General features: G+C 47.0%; 4 protein-coding genes across 12 annotated transcripts; 3 read left to right on the top strand and 1 right to left on the bottom strand.

Moving 5' to 3' along the window:
* The first annotated feature begins 482 nt into the window (after nt 1–482).
* LOC114427771 (lamin-A-like) lies at nt 483–4954 on the top strand. Of its 3 annotated transcripts, none has more exons than XM_028396002.1 (13): nt 483–617; nt 856–1198; nt 2042–2198; nt 2342–2467; nt 2560–2730; nt 2863–2988; nt 3125–3345; nt 3422–3680; nt 3758–3865; nt 3954–4073; nt 4178–4231; nt 4376–4570; nt 4653–4954. In XM_028396002.1, exons 2-13 carry the CDS (start codon nt 861–863, stop codon nt 4686–4688), a joined length of 1911 nt encoding a protein of 636 aa, XP_028251803.1. In that variant the 5' UTR covers nt 483–617; nt 856–860; the 3' UTR covers nt 4689–4954. The 3 variants fall into 3 exon arrangements, with proteins under 3 accessions (XP_028251803.1, XP_028251798.1, XP_028251791.1); XM_028395997.1 differs by having other exon boundaries at nt 4175–4231; XM_028395990.1 differs by having other exon boundaries at nt 4175–4231; nt 4373–4570.
* Nucleotides 4955–5361: 407 nt separating this feature from the next.
* Nucleotides 5362–9018, top strand: naxe (NAD(P)HX epimerase). Of its 3 annotated transcripts, none has more exons than XM_028398874.1 (7): nt 5362–5433; nt 6258–6448; nt 6522–6630; nt 6899–7009; nt 7525–7635; nt 7944–8091; nt 8580–9018. In XM_028398874.1, exons 2-7 carry the CDS (start codon nt 6276–6278, stop codon nt 8777–8779), a joined length of 852 nt encoding a protein of 283 aa, XP_028254675.1. In that variant the 5' UTR covers nt 5362–5433; nt 6258–6275; the 3' UTR covers nt 8780–9018. The 3 variants fall into 3 exon arrangements, with proteins under 3 accessions (XP_028254675.1, XP_028254689.1, XP_028254683.1); XM_028398888.1 differs by having other exon boundaries at nt 5372–5433; nt 6261–6448; XM_028398882.1 differs by lacking the exon at nt 5362–5433 and adding an exon at nt 5437–5573.
* A 50-nt stretch (nt 9019–9068) lies between these two features.
* scn1bb (sodium channel, voltage-gated, type I, beta b) lies at nt 9069–14017 on the bottom strand. Of its 3 annotated transcripts, none has more exons than XR_003670230.1 (7): nt 12862–14017; nt 12607–12773; nt 11655–11892; nt 11392–11533; nt 10062–10136; nt 9337–9669; nt 9069–9306 (listed from the first exon to the last, which is right to left on the bottom strand). XR_003670230.1 is itself a non-coding variant. In XM_028399961.1 (7 exons), the coding sequence occupies exons 2-6, from the start codon at nt 12908–12910 to the stop codon at nt 10067–10069; spliced, it is 666 nt and encodes a 221-aa protein (XP_028255762.1). In that variant the 5' UTR covers nt 12911–13012; nt 13547–14017; the 3' UTR covers nt 9069–9669; nt 10062–10066. The 3 variants fall into 3 exon arrangements, 2 of the variants coding, with proteins under 2 accessions (XP_028255762.1, XP_028255761.1); XM_028399961.1 differs by having other exon boundaries at nt 9069–9669; nt 12862–13012; nt 13547–14017; XM_028399960.1 differs by having other exon boundaries at nt 9069–9669.
* Nucleotides 13842–17878, top strand: zbtb22a (zinc finger and BTB domain containing 22a). Of its 3 annotated transcripts, none has more exons than XM_028399958.1 (4): nt 13842–13930; nt 15056–15272; nt 15351–16125; nt 16260–17878. In XM_028399958.1, exons 2-4 carry the CDS (start codon nt 15066–15068, stop codon nt 17372–17374), a joined length of 2097 nt encoding a protein of 698 aa, XP_028255759.1. In that variant the 5' UTR covers nt 13842–13930; nt 15056–15065; the 3' UTR covers nt 17375–17878. The 3 variants fall into 3 exon arrangements, with proteins under 3 accessions (XP_028255759.1, XP_028255758.1, XP_028255760.1); XM_028399957.1 differs by lacking the exon at nt 13842–13930 and adding an exon at nt 14018–14530; XM_028399959.1 differs by lacking the exon at nt 13842–13930 and adding an exon at nt 14019–14530 and having other exon boundaries at nt 16263–17878.
* The last annotated feature ends 732 nt before the right edge of the window (nt 17879–18610 follow it).

Raw genomic sequence — 18610 nt, 5'->3', positions numbered from 1 at the left:
TACTAGTAAAATAACAGTCAAGCTTTTTCTGCTGATGTTTTAATTCTAGAGCAACTGGAAAGCTACAAAAATAAAAGAATTGTTTATAAGTCTTGTTGTGTTGTTTATGGAGTCATAGTATTACATGCAACAATTGTAAAAACACTATAACTAATGGCTAAACAGGAAGTTTGTCAGGTTTAATGGAGTAATTGCTGCTGCAGAATCAGAAGACTCCATCTTGAAGCCTTTATAAATCCTGTTCCCTGTAACTTGGATGGAAATCATACAGTCAGATACAGTAAACGAGTAGAACTCCACTCTCAGCCCAATGATCTGCCTTAATGATCCCCTCTGTGCATCACATGGTATTTTACATTTCTCTGAGCAGAGGGTGACTCATTCATTCAGACTGCACACCCATTAGAGAGAGAGAGAGAGGAACAACCGCCTCACCCAGTGCCAAACTTTGAGGCCAAGTTCTCTCCTCCCATCTCATTCTTTCCTACATGGGCACTCTCAGATGCAGACAGTCACAGCCTGAGCAGCGGTGGACACCAACCCTCCAAAGACAAAGTAACATCGAGTCTGAGCCGATCCAGCGGAGCAGAATCCTCATTTCTTCTAAGCTTTTAAAGGTAAGTCTGACTCTTACAGGTGGTGTCTTTAGTACAGGGACATTACTCTCATATCTGGGTGGAGTCGTTGACCCCTCCCATGGATTTTGTGTAATTATACTCTCTGTTAGTTAGCAGCTTTACAAACAATGAGTATTTGAAGGCAGTAAAATGTGTTTGTTAACTTTCATTAATAGTTTTCACTTCCCGAAACTTTTTTAATGAAGTATGTGTGATTTTATTGACTGACTCATCAAAGGTGCAATGGCGACACCCAAAAACACTCCGCGAGGTGGAAACACACCGCTCTCCCCCAACCGCATCACCCGGCTGCAGGAGAAGGAGGACCTCTGCAACCTCAACGACCGCCTGGCCGTCTACATCGACAAGGTCCGGTCCCTGGAGGTGGAAAATGCCGGACTGCGCCTGCGCATCACCGAGTCTGAGACGGAAGTTAGCCGGGAGCTGACGGGTCTGAAGGCGGCGTACGAGACGGAGCTGGCCGACGCCCGGCAGACTCTGGACTCGGTGGCCAAAGAACGAGCGCGGCTGCAGCTGGAGCTCGGCAAGCTGAAGGAGGACTACAAGGAGCTGAAGGCCAGGTAGGTGCTTTAAATGCACGTCTGAGGCCAAAAACTGCAGTTCCTCGAATGACCACTTGAGGCTTGAGTTGAGGTTAGGGAGGGGTCACCCGTCTTTATCTACAGCATGAGCCTCTGCATATCGTGGCTAATGTTAGCAGAGTTTGTTGGCTGTTGCATAACGGGCCTGAGCTAAACTAAGATGGTGTAGCTTTAATGGACAATTGTCTCCTTTTAGCTGAGCAGATTTGGGAATTTCAGAAGCCCAGAAGCAGGAACGCATCTCATGATCAGCAGATCTGCTTCAGTGAACTCTTATTGGACCATTTCCAAGAACAAAAACCAGCTTTCTGATGTGTGAGAGACCCTCAGCAGCTACTCATCAGCTTTACATTAACTGATGTTTATTTAACGTGCTGACGAGCTGCTGGTGCCCCTCCCAGGCTGCAGCTCTCTAACATGCACTGCTCGTTGCTCACCGCAGTCTGACGCTGGGCTTCGCCTCTGTGCTGCCACATCCAGAGCTCGATGACTAACTCTTTCCCCAGAGCTTCACCAAAGTCCTCATTACACACACAGACACACACACACACACACACACACACTACGTGGCAGTGTTTAGAAAGCTTCCACTCCAATATTCTTCCATAAATATTGAACCGACGGCAAAGCCAAAGCCCGTTGCCATGGCAACGCCTCAGCTAAACACCAACGGCTGTGGCTTGTGGCAACCAGATACACGGGACAATCCACCGTGGCCTATGAGTCATACGCACCGAGGTCTTTCCCCCCCGTCTCCGCTCCATCCTTATCCAAAAATAGATCCTATTAGGAAACTTTTTTTCTTTTTTTTTTAAATTACAGGAACACCAAAAAGGAGTCCGAGTTAACAGGAGCGCTGCAGAGACTCAAAGACCTGGAGGCACTGCTGAACTCCAAGGACGCGTCCTTGACTACGGCTCTGGGAGAGAAGCGCAACCTGGAGGTGGAAAACAGGGACCTGAAGGCACAGGTTGCCAAGGTAACGCCAAACCCACGCTCAGTTCAGGAGAAGCACATCTGGCCTCCATCTTTCTGCAGCACGCCTACAGCTTCGTCCCTCATCATCCCCCTAACGGCAGTCTTCTTTGCTTCTCCTTTGCTCCTTCTTTGCTTTTCTCTCAGCTGGACAGTGGTCTGGACGATGCCAGGAAGAAGTTGCAGGATGAGATGCTGAGGAGGGTGGACGGAGAGAATCGCATCCAGACTCTTAAAGAGGAGCTGGAGTTCCAAAAGAACCTCCACTCTGAGGTCAGAGGTCACAAAGTTCTTCATCATCCTCATCCTTATCATCATGTGTGTGTTTTAAGAGGAAGCACTGACAATGATCACTTCTTCAACAGGAGCTGCGGGAGACTAAGAGGCGCCACGAGTCGCGTATGGTGGAGCTGGATAACGGCCATCAGCAGGAGTTTGAAAGCAAACTGTCCGAGGCGCTGGCAGAGATGCGGAACCAGCACGAGCTGCAGGTTAACATGTACAAGGAGGAGATCGAGAAGACCTACAATGCAAAGGTAGACCATCACAGACAGTGATCTGTTGACACTGTTTCAGTACTTCATGGTGCGGATTGGAACGGCCTGACCTGCTCACAGGTTGCTGTTAATGTTAGTTCACTGTGTGTGTGTGTGTTCTCGCTCCGTCAGCTGGAGAACGCCCGTCAGTCGGCGGACAGGAGCAGCCACCTGGTGGGTGCAGCACACGAGGAGCTCCAGCAGACACGCATCCGCCTGGAGTCCACGTCAGCTCAGCTCAGCCAGCTGCAGAAGCAGGTCAGAGACTCAGCAGACATCTTTTACTTCATGACATCAGCTTCTGAGTTGTAGCAAAATGGGCACTTTGTGTTATTCTTCATATGTAAAGCAGAGGTTTGAATGTCGGACTGTGTGACTCTTCTGTCTGTTCCAGCTGGCAGCCCGTGAGGCAAAGATAAGGGACCTGGAGGACGCTCTGTCCAGGGAGCGGGACACCACGCGCCGCCTGCTGGGTGAGAAGGAAAAAGAAATGGCAGAGATGCGGCAGCAGATGCAGCAGCAGCTGGATGAGTATCAGGAGCTGCTTGATGTCAAGCTGGCCCTGGACATGGAGATAAATGCGTACAGGAAGCTGCTGGAGGGGGAGGAGGAGAGGTACCAGCTTTTCTTTTGGCTCAGACCTTTTTGTCTTTACCTGCATCAGCATCGCCATCTCCTTCCTCCCTGGCAGGCTGCGCCTGTCCCCCAGCCCGCCTCCCATCAGAGTGACAGGAAGTCGCACCTCTACTCGATCGCTCCACTGCAGTGCTCAGAGCTCGCCCGCTAAGAGACGCCGTCCCAACGACACTGACAGCGAGGCCTCTAGCTTCGCGGGTGGAGCTGTGGCCCGCACTCGCATCACCCAGCAGGCCTCAGCCAGCGGGCGCGTCACCGTGGATGAGGTGGACCTGGACGGGAAATACGTTAGACTCAGCAACAAAGCAGACGAGGTGAGAAGATGACTGTACTGACAGGAAGCATGCTGAAAAAACTCCACAGCTCATTGTCTTCCTATTGTTTCCTGCAGGATCAGAATCTGGGGAACTGGCAGGTGAAGCGGCAGGTGGGCTCCGGCGTTCCAATCAGCTTCAAGTTCCCGGCTAAATTCACCCTGAAGGCCGGGCAGAGAGTGACGGTTAGTCACACCTTCACTCAACAATCAACATCAAAAAACTGCACTAGAAATGTGTCTTTAACCCTTTACTGTACTTCTCTGTGGTCAGATATGGGCCTCTAATGCTGGAGGAACCCACAGTCCTCCATCTGACCTGGTGTGGAAGACTCAGCCCACATGGGGCACTGGAGATCTGTTCCAGACCACCCTGATCAATGCCAGTGGAGAGGTACGTGTTATGTATGGGGTGACAGTGTTTAAGCCTAAGCGCTGTGTCACATTGTTGAAGGATTCAGAGATAATATGTGCTGCACTTCTTCTTTCCTCCAGGAGATGGCGATGAGGAAGGTCACACGCACACAGTTGGAAGAAGAAGATGATGACATGGTGAGAAAATAATCAAAATAAAAACACATTTTTATCTTTTAGGAAAATGGAAAGAAAAATATTTGTTATTGCTACAAACCACAAACACACAGGATAAACACAGTGTTTCCTGCTGACGCCGTGTGTCTGTCCCGGGCTCAGCAGGTGGCTCACAGCACCTGTGGGGACAGCGAGTACAACCTGCGCAGCCGGACGGTGGTGTGTGGCTCCTGCGGACTTCCCTCAGACAAATCTGGCAGCTGCTCCGTGTCCTCGGCTTCTCGCTCCTTCCGCAGCGGAGGCATCTCTGAAGGTTTACTGCCGCACTCCTACATGTTCAGCGCCAGCACACCTCGCAAGGTGAGAATAAGCAGCTCAGACAGGTGATACATGACGTGCAAAGCTGTGTGTTATGATATTAATTTGACCCGTTTCCTTTTAGACTGGAGCCAGACTGGAGAACTGTCCAATCATGTGAACACCTGGATCCATGCTAGAACACTTTTACCCTTCAGTTATTCAGTTTGTGTACTTTAGAATACTTTTTTTATTCTACTTTTTATAATGTACATACGCATGCTTTTTTGATTTAAAGTGGTTACTTTAGTTTTTTTATTCGTGATATTTGAGGTTGGGGAGTTTAGACCAACCACACACCAGGCAGCAACCGAAGGACGAGCTACTCAAACAGCTTTGTTCACAGGTAAATAAACAGGATGTGATGTGATATCTACATCTCATGATTTAGACACACAGATGCAGAAGAGCTGTGATCAATTCATAATTTTAGCTTAATTATTGTGATTTTTATTTTCTGCTTACTCAGATTGCTTACAGATCTACAAAATATTGTGTATTTTTGCTGATATCAATAAAGATTTTTTTCAAAAAAAATGCTGTCTTTTATGAACATGTTAAAAGTTATCATAATTGGAATCCATGTTTCATATTTAGGTCTCATTAAATATTATTTATATATATATATATATATATATATATATATATATATATGAGAATGAGAATGACCCTTTTGTTTAATGTACTCATTACACTTCTGCTCCTACAATAATGGCGTCTTTAGAACATGTCTCCATTGGACAGGCTTTTATTTTGAAATTACAGCAGCGCTTCTTTTGTTGTTGTTTTTTTAAACCCGGAAGTGCACAGCAGCGTCTGTCAGCTAGCGCAGCTGCAGAGCTTCCCTGTCAGTACGCGGCTGACCTGTAAGTTAAGTTGTCATTGTGTGCTTTAAAAGAACAATCGTGCGTGTGAGATTGTTTTCAGAAAAGGTTGTTAACATTTGGCGAGTGTCTCTGATGTTTTGTCACGAAGACAAGGAGGACAAAGTTAAGGCTAATAGCAGGTGAACGTTAGCTAGCAACTTTTAGCAACACTAAAACAGCCTGTGTGACCTGTGCGTTTACAAACTGTTCAGCACTCATAATAATATTTGTTGTATTAATATAAAGAGTGTGAAACGCACACAATAACTTACACATTAACAATGTTCAATGCACTAGCTTACAAAACAATTGATGATGAAGTGATTGATATGTTTGTTCGCTCCAGGTTTAATACATTTCTGCCGTCTTTAGTGTTTTCATAATCAACTATATGAGATTCCAGTCTGTACAAATTCATACAGTAATTTACATATAATTTTAGTCCACTTTTCCATATGTCATATTGCCTTTTTTGTGTTGTAGTATATAAATATATATGATGTTTATAATAGTATGGAATGTAAATGAGGCAGTAGTTCTGTGAAATGCCAGAAAATTATAATTAAGGTCAAAGCAGTGAATGAAAGTGTAAAAAATTTTTTTTCATACTTGATATATTCCTTAAATAACACTTCACTTAACAGAAGCACAACTCTCTCGAGTTGAAAATCATAAAATGGAGTTCAGTTTCATATTGTTTTTGAAGAGTCTGTGCTTCCTGCAGCTGTGAGCACAGAGATCTCTGCAGGTGGACGGTGGAAACAAGCAGGCAGTGAAAACTGTGTGGCATCAGCAGACTCTGTGTTCTCTCTCTCTGTGTTCAGCAGCTCGTATCCATCTGGATGTTGAGTGTCCGGGCTCTGTTTGGGATCGGCTTCCTTGTGACCTCGCGAGCCGCAGCAGCCCTCGCTCAGCCGGGGACATGTCCGCTGTCTACCACAGCTAACAACCACAAGACGGACTGTCACAGCAGCAGAGCAGCGTCCACAATGGCCCAGTCCCTTAAATATCTTGGGTGAGGTTTTATTGTGTGTACACAGTAAATACAGACGGCATGCTGACTAAACTGACATGCAGACTCTTCACAGGCAGGAAGAGGCCCAGCACATCGACGAGGAGCTCTTCAGTGAGTACGGCTTCAGCGTGGATCAGCTGATGGAGCTGGCCGGGCTCAGCTGTGCCACAGCCATCACACGGGTGAGACTCCACACAGGCTCTTTGTCTGAAACAAAAAAACATGGAGAGCTGCAACAATTTGTCAGTTTATTGACTGAGGAGGATCAGATTCTCCATCAAATGTCTGTGAACAGGAAACCAGGGTCTGAACATGCAGAACATGAATCAGATTACTGTCTGAAGAGCAGCGTAATCAGATTACTCAGATCACTTGCAGCCTGTCTTCTCATGTAGCGGCCGAATGCTAGTAGCAGTGCAGTTGATTTATCTTGTCTTTTATTTCCTTCAGGCTTATCCACTTACATCTCTAGTTAAAGCCAGACCTGCTCTGCTGGTGATCTGTGGACCAGGTAACAACGGCGGCGATGGGCTGGTCTGCGCCCGACATCTGAAGCTCTTTGTGAGTATGATTCTGTTTACCTTTACTTAAAGGTAGGGTAGGAGATTTTGAAAAGTCAGTGAGAGTCAGCCAGATTTGGAAAGTAATCACTCGCTTCGGGGGAATGCCCCTTTCTCTCGGAGAAAGGGGCATTCCCCCGAAGCCACGCCTCCCAACCAGTCTGTGACTTCGGCCATCATGCACGTACCTCTCTGGTGCGTGCAGAGCAGGAAGAGAGTGACAACCAGCCAATACTCCGCACAGGGTCCACCCGGAGGATTGGCTGATGTTTTTAGCATTTTATAGCTTCCACAGATATAATAGATAGATAATATTCTTTGTTTTAAAGCGAAACTGCTGAACTAATCGGTTGCTATCGGATTGTAAAGAGAAGTTACACTAATTGCAGTGCATCAGAATAATATCTCCTACCCTACCTTTAACAGGTCCATGAGTTCAGTTAATGTTTATTCAGCAACTTAAATGCCCATTTAAGAGAAGTCCCCCCCTTGACACTTACTCACATCCTGTTGCAGGGATATGAGCCCGCCATCTTGTATCCGAAGAGGCCAAACAAACCGTTGTTCCAGGGCCTGACGACACAGTGCCAGAAAATGGAGATCCCTTTCCTGCCTGAGATGCCTGAGGTTCGATGTTAATCAATAATGCAGCAGCTTTATCCGCAGTGAACTCGTAAACACGATGTGCACTCTTCATGAGTGTGGATGCCATTTAAGCTGTGTAAATACTGCACCACACATGATTATACTTCTCTAAATCAGATTTCAGTTCAGATCAGATGAGCACTTATTGATCTCTGTGGGGAAGTTTCAGCTGCAACAAACAACTCAGTCAATATGATAATTGATGACTAATGCTGGCGTATGTTTCAAGTGAGCACATTTAAGGTCGCATAAATGGATCCGTGCTTTATCTGGATAAATTGTCTTCTCAGGCCGAAGTAATCGATGAAGCCTACAACCTGGTGATAGACGCCATCTTTGGCTTCAGTTTTAAGGGGGCTGTGCGAGAGCCTTTTGGCTCTGTCCTGGATGTGCTGAAGAAGACCACCGTGCCCATCGCCAGCATCGACATCCCCTCAGGTCAGGTGACGTATGTTGCTGCTATTTAAACCTGAGGATTAACGGGTTAAAATATTAATTTACAAGGTGTGTGACTCTCATCTCTCCACGCTGTGTCCTGGCATATACAAGTAACCTTAAATTTGGCCTTATAAAATGAAGTGGAAGCCTCTTTAAAGCAGGAAGTTCTGCTAACAGAGGGCTTATTTTGAATTATATGTGCAATAAAGTGCTAAGAATGCATTAAAAAAAACATGATGTACGTTTGTGCGGTTGCCTCCGCCCATCTGTGTGACCTGTATTGGATATCCTGAAAATCAATAGGTGAATTTGCATGAAATACTGTGGCGCTCGCTGATGCTTTTAAAGCAAAGGAATCGATCGTGGTGACCTTCTGACCTTCTTTCAGACCAGCGCCATGTGTTAAAAGCTAACAAACATCCTCTGTCAGGAAGCAGAAGCCTTAGCTCGGTGGTGACGTCCTGCTTGTTGTTTGTTTGTTTTTAAAGGTTGGGACGTGGAGCGGGGAAGCACGGATGGCCTCCAGCCTGACATGCTCATCTCCCTCACCGCTCCTAAGAAGTCCGCCTCCTTGTTCAGAGGGCGTTACCACTTCCTGGGAGGGCGGTTTGTGCCGCCAGGCTTGGAGAGGAAGTACCAGCTGAACCTGCCTCCGTACCCCGACACAGACTGTGTGGTACAGCTGTAGGAAGTCCATGGTAAAACACGCCTCTCTTCTTTCAGAATCTTTTGCTGTATTAAGTACAGACCTGGAGCCAGACTGGACTTAGCTTAGCTTAGCTTAGCATTACAGCAAAGTAAAACAACCCTTACATGTCAAACACTAGTTCCATCACCTTTTCTTGAACAGTTTTCTTGATGTGAAAGCACCTTAGCTTCATCATTGTGATGCCAAAATATGAAAATAAAGAATTAATAATAATTAAAGACAGCAGACCTGGTTATTATTTCTATAATAAACAGCCATACAAAGCTGCTTCCGCAAGGTTTCTCTGTTTTTATTGGTACATCTTTACCGAATTTACAACTAGCACTTAAATTGGAAATACAGTCTATCATAGTCCATCACATCTTATTTTATAAACAGCGTACATGGTGTCTCATTGATACATTAGGAGGTGATGATCTAGAAAAAAGCTTTTTGGTACAGTCAACCTCATGGAGTCCAGCAGGCCTCCACGGTGCCTCGTGGAGTCCAGCGGGCCTCCACGGTGCCTCGTGGAGTCCAGCAGGCCTCCACAGCACCTCATGGAGTCCCGCAGGCCTCCACAGTGCCGCGTACACTTCATATAAATGTGCGACTACACAGACGTAGAGAAATACTGTATGTACAGTACGATGCTTTCAACAATGTGGCTCATTGATGCATAATGGGGTCTCATATTAAGTGCAGAACATGCTGTTGCGCGCAGAAATAGTATATACAGTGCTGGTACCATGCTGTCTTTGAACGCCATATTTGTTGTGGAGGAAAAGGTGGAGGAGTCGTAGCGACTTGAGATGGACGGGAGTTCCTTCTGCAGGTTGTTGTCATGCAGGTCAGAGGGTGGAAGAATGTGTGCAGTCCATGAGGGAAGCCTGAAGGCAGAGGCGACACATGTTAGTGGATTTACTGGCAGTAAGTCTGGAGAAAATAAAGAATCAAAGTTCTTAGCTAGTTTAACTGAAAGGTCTCGAGCTGTATAAACAAAGCATGGACATTTAAGTAAGATGTCCTGCAGGATGGAGACTCAGGATCCGGCTATAGTCTTCTAAAGAGGTGCGGCAGAACAGTGGTTCAGGAAATGACTGTGTCTGGTTTCTGAGCCATCTCTGTCATCACTCATTGTATTGAACCAGCTCAGTTTGATGAACAGCTGAACAAGAACAAGTGAAACACGAGCTCTCAGAGGTGATCAATGCTTCAAAAAAAAACACAAAAAAACAAAACAAAAAGGCGACATCATGCATTCTCTGTACCGAGCACCTACCTGTGCTATTCTCCGACCTGCACCCCTGCACAGTTATCTTTGCTTTCCGATGCTATCGCTAAATATTCAGCATTTCTGGAAGGAAAAACAGAAAAAAAAACAGAGTCAGAAATGTTACAGGTGTTTCTCAAGCACAGTGATGTGGGTAAAAACAATGTAAAACAGAGGTGTGACTTTTTTTTTAACTTACAGGAGGAAGGTTTTGGTTTTGGTTTTGGTTTTTACTAGGGAGGAGGATGACAGGATGAAAACACGACACGTTGACAGCACGACAAGAGACACACAGGTGAACGCACACAAACACAATGGAGACAGTTACAATCAGGGGAACTGAAGGAGAGGGGGTAACAATGGGTTAAATGATAGGACAGTAAAGAAGTATGGCAGCATTCAGGGCAAAACACACACGTTTATCAACACACATGTCCCATAAGAGAGACCACGACACGACGAACTATCCTGCTGCAGACAAAGTTTTCTTTGCATCCATGATCTAATTTATCAATTTAAACACTGGTGTATATAGCAACCAGAAGGTCGATTATAGACCGTTAAAGGTCTTTAATAAACAACATTATAAACACGGAGTATCAGTTAGACTTGACTAGAAATCTTGTATCCATTTTTAAAACTCCTATATGTAAGAATGAGAAAACTACGCAGGCTCATGAGAGCTGACTTAGCCAGATAACTGTACCATAGATGTGCAGCACTGATCTAACGTTTGTTGTTTAACGATGTTCTTAAAACATCTTAAAAGATGTCAATCTAGTCAAGCCAATGCCCAGATTAATTTAGAGAATTGTTGGATAAATTATATGCCGTTTACCCTCGAATAAAAGAATATTTACATCGGAAACTAATAAGCTAACATTAGCAGATGTATAGCTTGGCAAGCCGGCCAAGTTAGCATCTAGATCAGCCCTGGCAGTTTGAATGAATTATGGCAGATAAGAGAATTTTGCTGATGTTTGCTGACTCTGTCAGAGGGTGAATGCAAGCCTCTGCACAGAAGTCCATGAACACACAGACTCATTACTTGTTAGCTTAGCCACTGTAACATGCTGCCTGGATCTGGCATGTAGGGAGTATTTCTATAAATGGCAAGCTAGCCAAATTAGCATCAACATCAGGAGTTAGCACTGTCCTTTTTGTCTTGAATATTTTGTACACCAGCAACAAAGATGTAAGTTATAACAGGTAAAAGTCTCCAGATTCTTACATATAGAACCTTTGACTAAGCTCTTAATCTGTCAATGTCAAAATAAAGGATACAAGAGAGTGACATGCCACGAACCAACATGCACACAGCTGTGATGAAAACACTTACGCCGCCTCTCGTAGCGCTTCTTCCCCGGCCGCTGCGATCTTTCTGTAGCAGTATATCATCTCTATGAGCAGCCACAGCTGCAGGCCGATGATGGACACGTACATCATGACCTCTGACACGATGGAAGCTGTACCTCTGGTGGCTGCACCATAAAAAAAAAAAACATCATTAGACAAACTGCACTGAAGCTCGGGCTCCTCTGGGGCGCTGTGCGCAGCCTGTGAGTCATAACCTGCTGCATCCACTGTGGAGTCTGGGCTCACCTTTAGCCACCACGTTGAGGTGGACCACCTTGCTGACGACGGTGCTGTACTCGTAGTTTTCGTAGGTGAGGATGCGATTGAAGAAGCAGCTGTAGGTGCCCGAGTCGTTGAAGGTGACGTTGAGCAGGTAGATGGAGGCGTCCTGGATGTCGTTACTCCTTTTGCTGCCGTTCCAGTCCACGCGGTCCATGAAGTGGTCGTTCTCGATAGTGGGGCCGTCTTCATTGTACGAGTAGATCTGGTATCACATGGAGACTTTTATTATCATTTATGTATGACATGGGTCAGACAGGCGGACATGGGGTGCTGAGTATTCTTTCCTCTACATTCTAGCCACTCTAGTACCTCCAGAGTCCGTTGGGCCCCTTCATGAGGGGGCCCCAGTTTGAGTTTATTCTTACTTTAGTGTCTCTAACTGGCTGTTTGTGGCAGCAACAAGCTAACAGCAGCTTCACAGGGAGCTCAGTTAGCATTAATATTTATAATAAGACCACTGTTTCAGCTCTTTTAAAGTCTGAGTTCACCCTCTGATCATGATATGACACCCGAAAAAGGAACAGAAAGCCCATGTGCAGCTGTGGCGTCAGAGCTGAGTTAATAATGGGCCACACAGGTGTAAATAAACCACCTTTTTAATCAAACATGTTCTCTATGAGAAGATTTATTGGGATGAGCTCTGGATAACTGACAGCGTGTGAGAAATGGAGCAGCCAGCACAAGGTCACCACAGCCATGTGTCAGCTCTGAAGCCTTAACGATCCTGTTTCCACTGATTCCATCTGAGCCCCGTCACTGGGTGTGTGCGTGTGTGATATAAATAGCTCATGTCTTGGGAATGTGATAGTTTTAGGGATGCTTACACGAAGCACCAAACCTCCTCTCTCCTCCACAGCTCTGTGCTGGCGTCACTCTAATATGAACACCTCAGGTAATGGCGGCCGTGTGCACTCACGTGGAAGAAGTCCACTTCCCCTCTGGGCCTGAAGTACCAGTCCACGGTGGCGGCGCCCTCCACCTCGCTCCTCCTCTTGCAGGAGATGCAGCCCAGTTTGAAGCCTTTGCCTGCCACGGCCTCTGTGTCAGAGTCCACCTCGGCACAGGCCCCATCACAGCGGTACACTGTGTACACACAGACACACACAGGTTAGTGTGATGCAGGCACAACAACAACAACAACATGGAGGCTGCAGAGAGCCAGCGCACTCACCGAACAGGGAGCAGAGCAGAGGAAGGAGCAGCAGGAGCGATGAAGCCATGTCTCCCTGTGGACTGGACCAGGGGGCTCTAACACTGAAACACTGAGCTTAAAGGAGCCTTACGGCCTTCATCAAGTGAGCCCCTCAAAGAACAAAGCTTATCTGTGGAGGATGAAGCTGCGTGTCAGTGGAGCGCAGGCTGATGTCACATGGAGAGCTGCCTGGTGAAGTGCAAACTGTGTCTGTGGCAGCTAAGTCTACGTCCAGGTCTTTGGCTCCAGCCGGCAGCACGGCCCTCCTTTGAATTATTGCCACAAATGTATTGCTGCTGATTGAGACGATGCTCAGATTATCTAATCTCTGGCCTTTATCTGCTATTAATTATGAAAGAGTCCAGACCTCTGTTGACTCACAGTGCTCCCCAGATCCACACCCTGAGATCTGATTAAGGTTTTCCCAGAGGTCCTAGTGTGAGCTGCGCAGAGCCCGGGGGCCACAGACAGGCCCTGCTCTTTAATGCTGGCAGATTACAGATTACAGCACGGACTCACAATGGAGGCGCGTTTAAATGTGCAACATGCGCCAGCTACTGAATATTAACACACGTACACGCCAGTGCATAAAGAACTCGATATATATATTAACAAGGATTAAATGGCTACCTCTGACGCGCTACTAGTGTGAATACAGACCGACCTGATGGTCTAATTTGTAATCCTTCATCGGATGAATCGGAGCCTGCTGCCCTGAATCAGAGGCCTCCTCCTCTTCTTCTTCTTCCTCCTCCTCCTCCTCCTCCTCTCCGACAGGAAAAAATAATGAATGATTTCCTCTCCTGTGATGGAGGCTGGGTGTAGAAGGACCTGTTAGGAAGGACCTCTTATCTAATGACCCCGTGCTCGTAGAAGAGACGCTTCTGCCGCGCTGTCATCGCAGGTGGAGAAACAGCGTGAGCGCACACGCAGAGGAACAAAAACACACCGGGAGAAATCCTCCTCTGCTCGGTCCACGGCGCGATTCTTCCTGCGCCACAGTGGCACCTCTGCCGCTCCGTTCAGAGAATGCTGCAGATGCACTGCGGTAAAAAAAATGTGTGTGTGTGTGTGTGTGTGAGAGAGAGAGAGAGAGAGAGAGAGAGAGAGACACAGACTGAGCATGTGCTGTTGCTAACGCTTCTGTTTTTAAGCTGACATTATCTTAGCATAGCCTGGAAGCTTTAGCACGGATCTTATTTATATACACAATAATTAATATAATATAAATACAGAGAAGCTCTGACTTTAAGGTGAACTGGCCCTTTAATTTAACCCCTGCGGCTCCGGGCTCCATCTATGATGGCACCTTTCTGTTGCGCCGCGCATCAGTCAATAACTTTGTCATAACTCTTCCATATTCAGCGGTAATAATACTGTAATAGCCGCAGGTCAATGCGGGCAGTGCGTGATGGCATTCCGTTACACAAACCATCTTTCACACCCACTCACGTCGTGTGTGTGGATGCTGATGCTGATTTTATCAACTAGCTAGCATCAGCTACGCCTACGGGCAGGCTGCCGTTAGCCTGCATTAGCTTGTTATTTTTACACACAAAAGTTTATATCTGTATTTCAGGATTAAGAATGTCTTGCTACAAATAGGCAGTGACCTCACCTGTCAAAGTAAAAAGCTCAAACTATACAGGTAAAGTAACTAAGCCATCATTGATTATGCTAACTGCTAGCCTGCTAATGACTGCTCGTTAGCTACAAGCTAGCGTAACGCAGACAGGAATTTAGAATGTGTAAACAAACGCAAAGTAGCAGTGAAGCTTGTAAGAGTGGAGCAGCAGCATCTGGTCCTGTAGACAATCCTTATGTTTATATAGCTGTTAGCAATACTTGTTTACATGAGGGGGCGTGCTAACAGTGCTTTGTACCCTGTGAAGCTAGCTATCGATCATAGTGATGCTCAGGTGGAAGCTCTTATCGTCCACAGCTCGTTATCAATACATATTTTACTGACAATATAACTGCAGTCACAAGTGATTGATTGACTGAAAATAATTTGTTAAGCAGCTGTTACTGCTTAAATGAAAAAATCAAACTTTTTTTCTTATTAAATGTGTGAACAATTTAAAATTTGTCAGCACAGAAACCAGTAGAAATGTTTCAGACACAGAGCGTCCGTGGTAAATGTTCATTTTTCCCTCTGTGATCATGCTTTTAGTTTTGTGACCATGGATCCGACCTGCAGCGCGTCTGTGGCTCCAGCAGGTTTGACTGTCCAGGTGTGCTTCCCTGGAGCTCGTGCTGCTGTTCTGGACAATCTGAACCGGCAGCGGGAGGAGGGCCGCTTGTGCGATCTCTCCATCCAGGTGCAGGGACAGGTGTTTCGAGCCCATCGCTGTGTGCTCGCTGCATCCTCTCCTTATTTCCACGACCAGGTACGTTCATGCTAATACCTTGGTGCTTCGCTGATTCTGTATGTTTCCTCTTATTGTTTGGTTCTCTTCTTTTGACAGGTGCTACTGAAGAATGTCACGACTGTGTCCCTGCCCTCAGTCATGGACCCAGTGGCCTTTGAGAGTGTTCTAAGCTCAGCCTACACCGGCCAGCTGAGCATTGTGCACGATGACATCGTCAACTATGTGACTGTGGCCAGCTTCCTTCAGATGTGGCACATTGTGGACAAATGCACAGAGATCCTGAAGAGGCCCAGGGTGTCTGCAGAAGGCGCCTCTGGAGAGGCTGCTGCGGCCCACGCTGGCCCAGCATCCCGGCAGCAATCACCCAGCAGCACAGAGTGCCTGTACGCAGAAAGGGAGGGGAGGAGGCGGGAGAAGAAGCCCGACGCTCTGCCTCCTTTAGCTACATGGAGACGGCCACAGCAGTTTCCTAGATGGGGTCGCCCACGGCCTTCATCAGCCCTGCACTTAGCTGACTCTCAACTAGATACACTTCCTGATTATGTGGAGAGTGATTACAGCAGCTGTGAGGAGGCATGGGTATCAAGTCATGCTAAAACCAGCCACTTTACCCAAGATGGACCCGGCAGCAATAGCCGAAACCACGGGGGGCTTCCCAGCAGTGAGGCGCTGAAGCAGAAAGTCAAGTTCCAGCAGCGGGGGGGATCACAGAGCGCCGATCGGCTGCTTGATAAAAACAGAGAGAATGGAGACAGTGATGAGATACAGGAGAAGAAGAGGAATGAGAGAAGGGAGATCGAGGCAGATGAAGGATTAGGAGAGGAGGCGGTGGAGAAGAAGGAAGGAGGCTTCGGACAAATGGGTCACTGTGGTAAGACACACAAAGCCTGACTGTCTGACCAAGTGGAACCCAGTTAGAACCAATTCCAAGTTTAAAGGCCACTCATATGCATTCTTCATTGTCTTGGAAGTATTCAGATGTAATTTTGTTTTATTTTCCTCCAGCAGACTTCCACCCAGTTTCAAATGAAAACCAGGCCGTTGGAACTGCCACAGAGAAGCACATTGTGGAGGCGACAAAGGAAAAACCAGAGAGGGATCTGGCAGGAAGTGATGCCTCCTCAGACCTGCCTGCTGTTCACGCCTGTCAGACCGGGGAAGGAGCTCCAGGTCCTCCCTGCCCGGCCTCAGCTCGGCTGCAGTGGCAGACAGGCGTCTGGTCTCAGCAGGAACAGAGGCCTCAGGAAGGGCAGGCTGGTAGCTGCACTAAAGACGAAGACGATGAGGAGGAGGAAGATGTGGACTTTGAGTGTTTCACAGCCTACAGCAGAGACACGTACAGTGAGATTGAAGACGGCACAGGACAGGTTTCTCAGAGGCCTCTGGTCCCTGTGTCCCCTGACTTCACCGTGGCCGGCTCAGAGGTGAACTGGCCGTCCACTAGTGGTGGACAGGCGGGCTCGCTGATCCCCAGTTCGAGCCGCCATTTATCACCATCTTCTGCTGCGTTTCCACCTCCCGCTTCACCTCCAACCCCATCTTCATCATCTTCAGTGTCCCTCGCAGGGGCTCCCTACACAGGCAAAGTCCACTTCTGCCACTGTGGTAAGGCCTACACCCTGAAGAGCATGCGGGACCGGCACGTGAAGATGCAGCACCTGAACCTGCGGCCCTTTGGATGTCCTGTATGCACAAAGTCCTTCAAAATGAAACACCACCTCACCAAGCACCTGAAAACACACGGAGGGCTGCGGCCATATGAATGCACCCTGTGTGGGAAGAAAGTCATCTGGAGAGACAGCTTCCTGAGGCATCAGGCCCGATGCGAGAGGCTCGCCTCCAGCTCCTCGGCCAACAGCAACAGCACGAGCGCAGCAGCAGCTGATGGGGACGACGGCTACAGTTATGGGTTCGATGAAGGGGAGGCGGCTTTCCTCCCAGCAGGAGGACAGGTGAAGGTCGAGGAGGTGGACTTCCACCAGGAGATGGAGGAGGGGATGCGTGGGCTGCTGGGCACCGTGTCTGGGATCGTGGATGAGCTGAGAACCCAGTCGCAGAGTCTGGATAGCGGCAGTCATGTTTTCAAAGAGGAAGCCAGCGAGAGCTTCACCGGGAGTTAAATGTGAGGCAGGTTTATGTACATAAATACTGTAAAGATGGACAATAACCTACACGGTGACTTTAAAAGTCTACAGTCTGAGCAGACATTCAGTTTTATATGACTTCTTTTTACGTCACGGGAATGTTTTGAAGAAGAACAATCATCTTCAGCTTCATTGTACTTTTTATTTCATGTCGCCTCAGTTGTTGTTTTGTGAACTCTACTAAACAGTGAGGGTGTGAATGTACTTTAGCATAAAATAGTTTTGCATTTTGCACATAAATTATTTGCCAATGGCCTGCATCAGAAGCAAATACAAGCACGTGTGCTGGTTTTGTCCCATTTTAATGTTTCTTCACTATAAATCCTGGGAGTAATAACACTGAATTGGTGCTTTTATTCTAGAAGATTGGTCCTTCTAGAACACACAGACACACCTTAAACAGCCGCTGAGCTGTGTACATAACATGGATGCTGTTCTTAGAGCAGTATAGAGGGGTACATCAGTTCTATGGTGGAGCGCAAGAGGTCTCTGTAGTCACACGCTGCAGCCCTTCACCATTAGAGGAAGAAGCCTATAGAGGGTGTGTTTTCTCAGCCACTGTAAGGCCAGGATCAGTGCTAAGCAGAGCTGTAAGGCTCTCTCTCTCTCTCTGTGTTACTCCCTCTGCCGCTGCTGAAGCTGTGTGATGTGTTGTGATGTTGTATGAGCTGCTGCCGGAGCAGTTCTGAGTCTGCTGTGATTGTAGAGGCCTTGAAAATGTTCCCAGCATTGTTTGTTTGTTTGTAATGATGTGGAACATTGTGCTCCCACTTGAGAGAGTTGACGCGGGCTTTAATGACTCATCCTTTCTTTAATTAAACAACAGGCTGAACTCTTGTGCTTCTCAGCCAGCAGAACCCTTGGATGCTGGGATTGTTGAATTTGGGATCGACTCTTGAGACGCTTCCGAGAAATGCTGGGGAGATTTTTCAGGGCTGAGTTTGTGTGACTGAGCGCTCGACACTAAATACGCACAGTTTTTTTTTCCACCCACCTCTACGGCTGCTTGGTAAACCTTGAAGCTGCAAACAGTATTATAGCACTGTTGTCATGGTTACAAAATTCTCACACAAGCTGTAGATATACTGTCCGCAGTGCTTTTATTCTACATGAATATGAATAACTCTCTTGAAATTTCTTGCTCACCACGGTGTCATAAAGTAATAAATGCTTTATAGTGTAAGAACGTGTTGTAGCTAATGCTAGCCGACA

The sequence above is a fragment of the Parambassis ranga genome, chromosome 2 (assembly GCF_900634625.1).
Source record: "Parambassis ranga chromosome 2, fParRan2.1, whole genome shotgun sequence".
NCBI classification, from domain to species: domain Eukaryota; kingdom Metazoa; phylum Chordata; class Actinopteri; family Ambassidae; genus Parambassis; species Parambassis ranga.
The sequence above is the reverse complement of the archived record's forward strand: the minus strand, read 5'-3'. Positions and strand labels throughout refer to the sequence as shown.